This window comes from Chelonia mydas, chromosome 16, assembly GCF_015237465.2.
Source record: "Chelonia mydas isolate rCheMyd1 chromosome 16, rCheMyd1.pri.v2, whole genome shotgun sequence".
In the NCBI taxonomy this organism is placed as follows: domain Eukaryota; kingdom Metazoa; phylum Chordata; order Testudines; family Cheloniidae; genus Chelonia; species Chelonia mydas.
This window is the reverse complement of record NC_057857.1, coordinates 2,664,117-2,674,829: the sequence shown is the minus strand read 5'-3', so window position 1 is coordinate 2,674,829 and position 10,713 is coordinate 2,664,117. Positions and strand designations below refer to the sequence as shown.

The 10,713-nt window shown below is 51.1% G+C and overlaps 1 protein-coding gene across 8 annotated transcripts in view; it reads right to left on the bottom strand.

Annotated features, from left to right (window-relative positions):
• Positions 1–4,283: 4,283 nt before the first annotated feature.
• TRAF2 (TNF receptor associated factor 2) overlaps positions 4,284–10,713 on the bottom strand; it is a 41,759-nt gene continuing 35,329 nt past the window's right edge. For all 8 annotated transcript variants that reach the window (XM_043530719.1, XM_027829863.3, XM_027829864.3 and 5 more), the window contains 3 exons: positions 9,858–10,035; positions 6,196–6,344; positions 4,284–5,007 (listed from right to left, as the gene is read on the bottom strand). In XM_043530719.1, coding sequence (XP_043386654.1) covers positions 4,789–5,007; positions 6,196–6,344; positions 9,858–10,035 — 546 coding nt within the window. In that variant the 3' untranslated portion in view covers positions 4,284–4,788. The remainder of the gene's footprint in view (positions 5,008–6,195; positions 6,345–9,857; positions 10,036–10,713) is intronic.

Genomic DNA, 10,713 nt, shown 5'->3' with positions numbered 1-10,713 from the left:
CCCATTACTGACTGGACTCAGAAGGGAGGTTGTATGAGGCTAGGATCACAGGCCATCACTGGTCTGTCTCCCAGCTAAGAAGCAGGTATCCACAGCTGGCTCAGTGAAATACACATACAGCACATTTCAAGCTGGTAGTTCTCAGTGCATCCATGCACAAAACAGCACCATGGCAGGAGCTCCAGTACAAGCCTCAGCTACCTTCCGCCTGCCTCGTCCATGCGTACTTTACATCCACTGAACAGCAGCACTGGGGAAGGAACAGCCACGCCTCCACTGGCTTTCCAGCCCCCACCTTTTCACAAAGTGGGTGCTGCATGGCACAGGTGGCATTTAGCCTCGCAAGCACTCTGGAATTTTGTGGACACAGACACTGCTGCAGCTGAATGCATCATAGCCAACAGCAGGGGGAAGCCAGTCAATTCCACTGAAGGAAGGCAGTAAGCTGAAATAATTGGTGGGGGGGTAGGCGGTCCTGCATGGAAAAGCCATCAACCTTGGCACAGCTGGTAAGCAATGGGGTGGGACTCTCAGCCCTCTAGAGAACAACATGAAAAGCAGGAAATCTTTCAAGTGACTTCCTCAGAAACTAGGACCCCTTCTCTCCCCCTCCACTCTGCTGTGCTTAAACGGGCAGCAGCCCAACTGTGCCCTCAGCTGGAACAGGTTTGCTCATGCAGATAGGACCCTCTTCCAGGAGACGGATATAACAGGTGGTTCCTTCTGTGCCAGAGCTGGGCTCCTCTGGTCAATATTACAGCCTGGATGGAACCAGGGGGTCTTCTCCAGCATGGGAACACTGGGGCTCTAGCAGGAAGCCAGTGCAGGCTTTTGGGTGAATTTATGCTATGAGGGAAGGTGCAGCAGTGACAGCGCAAGCATCCCCCAACACCTCGTGTGTCACACAGGGATCAAGGGGGCCTCCACTAACAGCATCCATGCCTGTGCAGCAGGGCGCAATCGCTTGCTGGAGCCACCACACTTTGCACAAAATGTGGTCTAACAAGCACAGCAGCAGCCATCTTGCTGCACAGGAGGCCACTGCTGCCACAGCACAGAACAGCAGGGGAGTCTGGACGCTGCTCCTCTTTGGAGTCCTCTCCCCTCACTGTTTAGGATAGCAGCTCCTGGGGGCAGGGGCCCATCACGTGTCTGTGAAGTCCCCAGCACGATGTGGAACAGGGCTGCTCCTGCAGCCCCAGTCCCAGCCATCCTAGGTAGGCTTTGAACCTTGGCGAAAAACTCATCCCAACACCTCTCCACAGGGAGGGAGAGCCAGACAGCTCCAGCACAGCACCTTGGTCTCTCCTGCCATAAGCACTATATAGAGCTGGCTTTGGGTTCCACCCCAGCCACCAGACTGACTCTTGGACAGAACCCACAGCAGATGCCAATATACAGTATGTGCCAGAAATGCCTTTCAAACCTCAGGGTCCCTGCTAGGGCTTTAGGCCTTTGATGGGACCTGGGGCCCAGGTCCCCTTTCCCAAAAATCTCCACTTGTCCCCTTACTGCCTGACCGCTCAATCCCCCAAAGGCAGCTGTACTCTAAATCCCCGGAGCTTGCTGTGGAGGGACAAGCCCAGCAGTGACACTGATGTTTCTCAAAAAGCAGGCCCTGGCCACTGAAGACAAAGCTAATACTTCCCAAAGCAGGGGCGAGCTCACCTCCCACTGCCTTCTGCTGCAGCAGTTTAACTCTGCCATGGCCTTGTCAGTGGACCCTCCCAGGGCTGGAGGACGGTAGTACAAAGAGTCAGGCTGGCCCCTGCGAACAGCCAATCAGCTGCTCAGTCTACAGGAATGTGTGGTCTCCAGCCTCCTCAGGTAGGGAAACCACTCTTAGCAAGTGCCCAAAGGCTCAGGAGAGTCACTGCAAGGGGGATTTGGAGAGTGCACGTAACAGAAAACAGGCTCCTGGCATGAAGGGGAACAGGCTGGAGAAACAGCTAGTTCCTGAGGGGTTGGGCCCCATCTGGGCACAGTGTTCTGAAACTGAACAGCCCCTAGGCCCGTTGCACTGGGCATGCAGCAGCCCTGCCTCAGGGCAGGGAACAGTGGCTGGAGTCAGTGCAGGGCTGGGAGAGCAGAAAGGCTCAGAGAGTGCTGTGGAGTACTGTACAGACTGGAAGCCTAGGGCGGTGCAGGCACTCACACCCCAGCCTGCTCCAGTGACCCTCCAGTATCTAGAAGTTGGTCTTTAAACTGAGCTGATTTAATTCCCTTTGACTCCCATGGAGCGGCTGTTTTACATCTGTTTATTGGCAGCTGGAGATCATGGAATTGGCACCTCTTTGGATGGGGAGTTCTGCACACAGATAATCCTTTCCCTGCCCCCATCCCTAGAGAACCAGCCACTGCTCCTGGCCCAGAAACGAGAGACGTGTAAATAACGGCTCCGTAATAGTGGCCTCTCAGCTGGGGAGCAGTGCAGTGCTGGAGACCCCTGCTGGCTTACTTCTCTGGGCACGAGCCAATATGCACCCCTTTAGTCCTGGCAGAAGCTTCCCGTCACCCTAGCCTGGAATCAAAACTCATCTCCACTGACTGATTTCTGACCCCAGCTGAGGTGTCAGGAAGGGCTGGGAGGAGCATGAGGCCAAGTGGACTGAAGCAGGCAGCTGCCTACGCTTGAGTGGTGGCCTACAGTGAGACAGCCTGTCGCTGGTCCGAGCTAGGACAGCGTGAAGGCAGAAGTGTCTCAGCTCTGTAGACCAGTGAGGAACACACAATTTCTCTCTTTAGAGGACACAACAGCAGGGCTATGGCCTTCCTCCACGGAGAGGGCCACAATCTCACAACCCTGGATTCCCTTGCATTTGCTAACTGGTGATCGTGCCACAGAGAATTCCTTCCCCTGCACACAGGCAGCGGATCACTGATGCTACCTGGAAGTGGGGCTGTTGCTCTCTGGGGGCTCCAGCCAACCACCGGGAGCACCTCTGACATGAGCAGCAGGGCCAGCCTCTTTGCCTGTCCTCCAGGCCAGAAGAGCAGGGGAAGAGTTGGACAGGGCTGGGACAACACCTGAAGGATGGTTCGAAAAGCAGCTAGCTGGGTGCTTTGGCCAAAGAGAACCTGAAGGTTTGTACTGGTGGGAGAGAACAGGACCCAAGGGGAGAGGAGACAGAAAACCACAAATAAGGCTCCAAAGTGACTAATGGCCACTCTGGAGTTACAGGTGACCACCACAGAGTAACTCTGAGGGGCCAATTAGCCACAATGGCAACACACTGAGGGGGACCCATTCTCCACGAAATAGAAAAACAACTGGGGCCACAGTGCAAGGAACTCAGGGAGGGAAGAGTACACAGGGAAAGCCCTAAGACAGTTTCTAACCAAGCAGTTGCAGACTGGCTGGCTGGAGAGAGCACACTGAGCTGGCCAGGCTGCTCTGGAGAGCGTGACCGCGAAGGAAGCCACCAGTCTGTGCTACTGAAAAGCTACACGCAGCAATCAGGGCTGCAGTGGCTGTTAGTCCCCCAGCCTTGTAAACAACTAACCCCCCTTGATAGAGTGAAGAGCCCAAGAGTTCACATTCAAGATCTCCTGCCACCTTGGGGAGGACACTCGGTGGGGGATCAACGACTCCAGGCGAGAGAACACCAGAAGGGGCCTGCCTGCAAAGCCAAATGGAGAGATGCGCTAAGACCCAGGATGAGAGCGGTGGGGAAAGGAGCTAATGAGCTCAACCCCTCAGCTAAACCCTCATTCCTGGGGTGCTGACCAGCTCACACATGGGGTACCAAGGCTGTCCTGCCCTAAGCCCAGCTCCCGGTGTTAACCATTAAAAGGCAACAAATTAGATTCCAAGGCACCTCTCTGACTGGTCAGGACCCGCTCCAGAGAGTTACAAGACTCATCTCTTTGGTCGTTAAAAACACAAGCTATGCCAAAGGCACCTAGAGCACTGGAGCAGTAGGTTCTATAGGATGCCTACACTGAAAGAAAGGAGGAAAATATTCCGCAGGTGCTGTCCTCCCTCACTCTGCACTTCCCCTCCCATCAGATCACTTACAGATAAAACCCAGGCAGGGGTTTGGGTCTCTGACATGGACACTGGGAACAGCTTCCTCTTGCCCTACTGACATATGGCCCCACTCAAAGTGCCTCTGCAGCTATGTCTGCCAAAGAGAGGCCAGCGAGACTCCGCTAAACTGCTTCCCTCTCCCTGAGAGCTAACAGCTATCTCTGCCGTGCCAAGCCCACATACCTCCTCTGCCTGCTCCTAGGCCATGTCTTCCCTCACACCCTCATGTCAAAGATCAAACCAACCAGCAACACAGAATTACAGAACCTTTAAGCAAAAACACCAGAGAGAAACCAGCTCCCTCTAACACAGAGCTCTCCTAGGCGAATGAAAGAGCCTGGCCAAAGGGAGATGTGCAGTGATGCTCTGGGCAAGCTGAATGCCTGTTCCATTGTAGGAGTTGTGCATTAAACAAGTACATAAGAGCTGCCTTCATTTTAGCTTGAAACCCGGGTGCAGGGAGCCCTGGTAGCTGATTCCTGCAGGGGATCATCCAGTCCCCATTGATCATGGATCAAACTGAAACTAACTTCAACACAAGCCTCTTCTCAAGGAAGATCTGCACTACAGCAGCTGGTGTTTTGACACCAAAGGAGGGTTCCCATCAGACACTGCATTTCCACTCAGCGGAGTAGGTCCCTTCAGGGACGGGGCCAGGTCTGGACTTTGCCCCTGCTCTGGGGCATGCTGAGGGTACAGCACAGGGCGAGCCCTGGTCGGCTAGCACTGTGCTCAGTGCTCCTGGTGGGGAGGCGGCTTTAGAGGCCTGTGAGATCTACGATGGCTTTAATAAAGATGGCGTCGTCACGCACGTAAGAGTTCTTGGCCTCCATCTTGGAGACTGGGCAGAAGAGTGGGCAGCCACTGGCAACATTCATCTCGGTGACGGGTCGCTGAAAGGACGATGACGTCACATCGGGTCGGAAAGCGTCGATAATGTGCTCCCGGTTATTCTGATCCAGCAGCATCAGGGTCACCTAGAGGTGAATACAAAAGAGAAAGAGCATGAAGCAATATGGCAAACATGCAGCCCCCAGTCTGTGACTCCCATTCATTTTAACCTTTTGAAAGCTGCAGACACACACACAACCTTACGCATTCATGTGGCAGCAAGCTGGGGTAATACCTGCGTTCAGGCTCAATTCCAAGCCCCAGCTAGATCTACATCCTGCAAGAAGGCTCCCTGCTTTCTCCCAGTCTCTGCTGTGCCACAAGGGAAATTCTACACTTGGTTCAGAGGGACTGACAACTAGGGACTTTGCTAAATTCAATGCGAAAATGAAGTCCGCGCAGCAGCCCGGGTAGCCAGCAGCTGCAGATTTTGATATTCAATTTGATCCTGCCCCATCGCATGCATGTCCCTTTGAGATAAGCAAGGCACATCACACTGCTCCAATGGGTCGTTTCAAGCACCGCATCAGTTTATACCTGGTTCTTATTTTTAAAGTTTTCTTCACAACTGCCAAGGTTTAGAAATTTAATTTAGAAAATAAAGATGACAGCTCAGATTAAGGGAGCACAATTCAGGGTCCCTAAATATTGGAGAACACAGAACGTGGTTACTATGAAAGTTCTGCTCATTCTCCAAACACATCCCACTCCTGACTGTATCTTTGTCCCTCTTCCCCTTCCCCTCTCCTCTGGGCCTCTCTTGTAGTATCCTGGGCTTTCACCATGACAGGAACCTGCATTGAAGAGCTCCCCCAAATGCAGCAATCCTCAAACTGTGGGTCGGGACCCCATTTTAATGGGGTCGCCAGGGCTGGCTCAGACTTGCTGGGTTCTGGGGTGGAAACTGAAGCCTGAGCCCCACCACCTCGGGTCAAAGCCGAAGCCCGAGGGCTTCAGCCCTGGACAGTGGGCCTCAGGTTACAGCCCCACCTCCCACCCCTCAGGGTGGCAGGGCTTGGGTCTCCCCTCCTGGGGTCATGTAGTAATTTTTGTTGTCAGAAGGGGGTTGTGGTGCAATAAAGTTTGAGAACCCCTGGCCTAGTGTCAATGATTGCGTTCTCTGCCTCTGCTTGCTGGACGTGCCAGCTCTCTGGTGTCTAGGAGAGCAGGCATCTGAGGGGCCGAGTGGGGCTAAAACCAAGGGAAATACATCAATAGGTCTGGCAGGTCTTTCAGGCACCAGGACTGGCTCTGCACTCACTCCCAGCACCTACCTTCTGATTGAAGGGCCATCGCAGAAGTGCATCGTTGGGTCCTTTCATCACCACAAAGAACAGAGACAAGTGGGTCCCACGTCCAGTGCCGTCCCCGTTTAGGTACACACGCAGGCACATCCTATAGCCATATTTGCTTGTGTAGAAAGCTAAGTGATGCAAAACATTGAGAATAAACAGGGGTGCAGAACAAGGGTTAGGGCAGCAGGGGAGCCCAGATGGTTCCCAAACAGTTTCAACTGTCTGTTGACTTTGCCTTTTGAAGCATAAGTAGGAGCAGGCTCCCTGAGCTGGGGTCCCACAGGAGCAGCTCCATTGGGTGCAGATAAAGGGGGTTAATAAATGATGGCACATGTATTTAAAAGCACACAAGACACTGGGGCCCCAGTACATGAGGCACTAGGCCCAATTAACATGCGTCCACTGTTACAAGACAAGAACAAAGAGTTTGCTGACCTTTAAAGGATTTCCCTCCACTCTTCTCCTGCCCTGCAGAGACAACTCCACTCTGAGAGATGGAGCTGGAGCCTATACCTGCTTAGGAAACAATCCCACTGCTGCCTATGTTCCAGTGACAGGGCCAGTCACACCTGTGCAACCCCATTAAAGGGAACAGGGCTGAACAAGTGTCACTGAGGGCCTAGTCTGGCCTACTCCCCTTCATTACTAGCAATGAGTGTACAAGCAGGAAAGAACCCAAACTGTGTCTGAGATCTCCGGCTGGCAGACAGAACACTCGCTCAGGCATCTTTGTACTTGTAAACTAACTACCATTGACCTGGAGTCTGGGGCCCAGATACTGAGCCCCACCGTGCCAGGAACACTCAAGTTACTTTAAAACAGTGCAGAGGTGTAGTTTTACATTCAGCCACCGCCTTTCGTTCCCTCTTTCTTTAAGCTATGCATCTCCTTTTCCACAAGGAAGGGGAGAGCACACTGCGCGTAGCTGCGCCTATATTGCACAGTGTGCCTTTGAAGGAGTCATGCAGGGAACAGCCCGTTCATAACAATGCACCAGTGTGGATACACCAACGTGCTAACGCTGGTAGAATGTGAGGGGAATGGGTGGCTTGTGTGCATATGGAGGGTAATGCGATCAGGCCCGTCTCTAAGGGACTGGGTGCACTGTTATGACGGGATGCACAGGGGCAGTGTGGTCCAGTGGGTCAGACACCGAGCTGGGACTTAGGAGAGCTGGCTGCTACTCTTGGCTCTGGCACTGACAAGTCACTTCATCTCTGTTCCCCACTGCTCCGTCTGTCGGTGCAGACTGTAAGCTCCTGGGGACAGAGCCTGTCACTTCCACTATGGAGCTGTGCAGTACTCGCACAATGGGGCCTGAGCTCAGCTGGGGCCTCCACGCATTACTGAGATGTTCATAATTCAAAAACAAACTGAGGGAAGAAGGAGAAGGACAGCTGAGCAAAGTACGAGGCAAGCTCAGGTGAAGACAGACCAGCCAGCAAAGTACCGGAGACATGTATGCTAGAAATCTGCACCAAGTGTCCATTTAGCTCAGTAAGGAAAACTACGCACCTACAAGGCAATTTTTAACCAATCCTAACCTCTGTTTCTCTGCCTCATTTCTGCATTGCTAAAGCAGCATCAGGACTGCAGCTTCCTGCCTAGTGGTGGGTCTAAGTAACATGCAGGAAACACAAACCTTCGAACTCAGGGCCTGGCAGGTAAGTTTTTCCTTCCCCATAAACATTCTCTTAAGTGTTTTTCCATGAAAAAATCTCTCTCTCTCTTTCATTTCCAGTCCCTTTCAAACCAAGCACAACACATGGCTTTTCTGTGGGCCTTGGGGCTTGAACAAAAAAAACCCCAAACCCTGTTTGTAACAGGATCCACAAATGTCTATGCTCCCTTTGTTGCAGCAATTTTAAAAAAAACACTGTTCCCACAGCTGTGAGATCATCAGTGACCTGGCTCATTAATAAAGATGTGACACAGGATGTAAGAATTAATATCTTATATAAAAAGAAAAGGACTACTTGTGGCACCTTAGAGATTAACCAATTTATTTGAGCATAAGCTTTCATGAGCTACAGCTCACTTCATCGGATGCATACTGTGGAAAATACAGAAGATGTTCTTATACATACAACCATGAAAAAATGGGTGTTTACCACTACAAAAGGTTTTCTCTCCCCCCACCCCACTCTCCTGCTGGTAACAGCTTATCTAAAGTGTGGGGGGAGAGAAAACCTTTTGTAGTGGTAAACACCCATTTTTTCATGGGTTGTATGTATAACAACATCTTCTGTATTTTCCACAGTATGCATCCGATGAAGTGAAGTCTCTAAGGTGCCACAAGTACTCCTTTTCTTTTTGTGAATACAGACTAACACGGCTGTTACTCTGAAATATCTTATATAGCATTTCTCTCCAAAGTGTTTCCTACTAAAATGCAGCCACTTCTGGGGAAGAGTACAGGCATCAGCCAGCATATAGCATGTTACACAAGAAGGGAAGTGGGGGTGAGAGAGGAGACATTTAGGCCAAGGAAACTGGGTCAAACCCCTCCAGGGCTGTATGAGTTTAGTGCCCAGAGAGCAGACAGGATGTAAGATTTTAAGGTCTCATCTCAAAGGCGCACACAAAATGGCGTGGAACTCAGTGTGTCTGCTTTGGAAATACAAAGGGCAGAGTTGACCCTGCTAGAACGTGGAGTCTAGGGGGTTTCAAGGCTGATCACTGTTTTTAAGAGGAAGCCTTACTAGATCAAACACAGTTATGGGAAAGCTTCAGTTCCACTGAAAAACTGGAGAAAAGGGATTTTCCAAGGGACAAAAATGTTTTTGATAGAGAATAAAAAAGTCCCCATACAATATAAAAATAACCACAACTGGTGATGTAAAACAGTTCTTTAGATTGTCTGTTTAAACTAGTCTGTCTCTGGCTTATGTGCAATTCCAAGGACTGGCTGCTTTAAAAAGGAATCATCCTGCTGGTTTAGAAACAGAGCTGTTCCTGTTGGCACAGACACAGATTCCATAACCCTCAACTATGGCACTAGCACACTCCAGGGCTCATTTAGTACTGACCCCCTCCAAAGAGATGGCATCTGGAGTGCTGGAATGCTGCTGCTTTAGCAAGTTCACAGCTCAGAGAAGACCAACATGGGTAGTGATCTGAAGACTCGCTTTAGAAGATCTGGAATGCTGCATGGCTGGGGTGAGCATGCTGACTATCTGAAGAGCAGGCAGCTGTGCAAGCCTCGCTGGAGATATGCATGTTTCTCGATCCCTGTGTAGTAACACAGTTTAGTCTTTGGACACACTGTATATTGTCATGTTATGCTCTACGTACCTCGATTCCTTCCCTTGCTTACCATCTCTCTGATGGCCCTAATTTTGGTTGTGCTGTGTAAAAAGGGCTATTATTGCTGGACTATTTCCGGGCCTAAGAGGGCTACATTTCCTGATGGGAAAGAAAAGTCGTCTGTGTGCAAGGAAAAAGGGATATCTTATAGCAATGCAATTTCACTTATCTCACTGTAACAAATCAGTCTCTACTGCATTCTTGGGGGGTGAGGGAAAGAACTTGGGAGGAACAATCTCTGCATGCCACATGCCCATTTCAACACTACTCAAATGACTGGGCACAGCTGGAGCATGGAAAGCCTCGCAGTATTTCGCTAATGTCTAGGTAACAACCTGGAGAGAAGATGGCAGGACAGCGGCCAGCTATCGCCTCCTGACGTTTTCTGGCAAAGTCTGAAATCTTCCAGATGAAAACGCCATCATAGGTGGAAGCTTCCATGTCACGGATCTTTTGCTCCATGTCAGCCATGGCCAGATCTTTCAGTCCAGTGCTCCTTTCCAGCTGCCGGACCTGATCAGGGGAATACACAGTGCACCTTGTTTAGAAATATAAGTTGGTAAGGGACACAGGAAAGTCAAGGGATCCTGTGAACCTCATTCAGGCCTGATCTTTGGTGGGGAATGTTCTCCAGATGTGATGGTGGCCAGGAGAGGGAAGAAATCCACCGCTATTGGCGAAACTCACTAAAAATAATTTGAGATTGCCCTGCTGCTCTTGAGCAAACAGGTAACCAGCATCTCTCTTCACTGCCAGGGCAGGGCACTTTCTAGCTGCGGATGGCAGAATCCGGTCAATGAAGGATGAGACGGCCTAGAGCCAGACAAAGATTGCAGAGCATACTGTAAGGGATCAGTTTTGTACTGGTAGGAGGATGACCTACATAACAGGTCTTTTCCCGCTCTAACATGTATGCGGTTTTGAAATGGCATCTAGATTAGTGGTTCCCACACTTTAACAGCCCGCGAATCCCTTTCACTAAATTGTGAAATCTCGTGAACCCCCTCCTAAAAATGAATATTTCCAGGGATTTAAATTTAAATTTCCTCCGCACTCCGTGGGGCTCCTGCTGCTGGACCCCGTTGACCGCCCTGGTCAACTGAGCTCCACTGAGCTCAGGTAGCAGGTCCTGCTGAGCACCGGGGCTCAGGCTGTCAGCCCCAACTGCCTGGCCCCGCTCTTCCTGGGGCT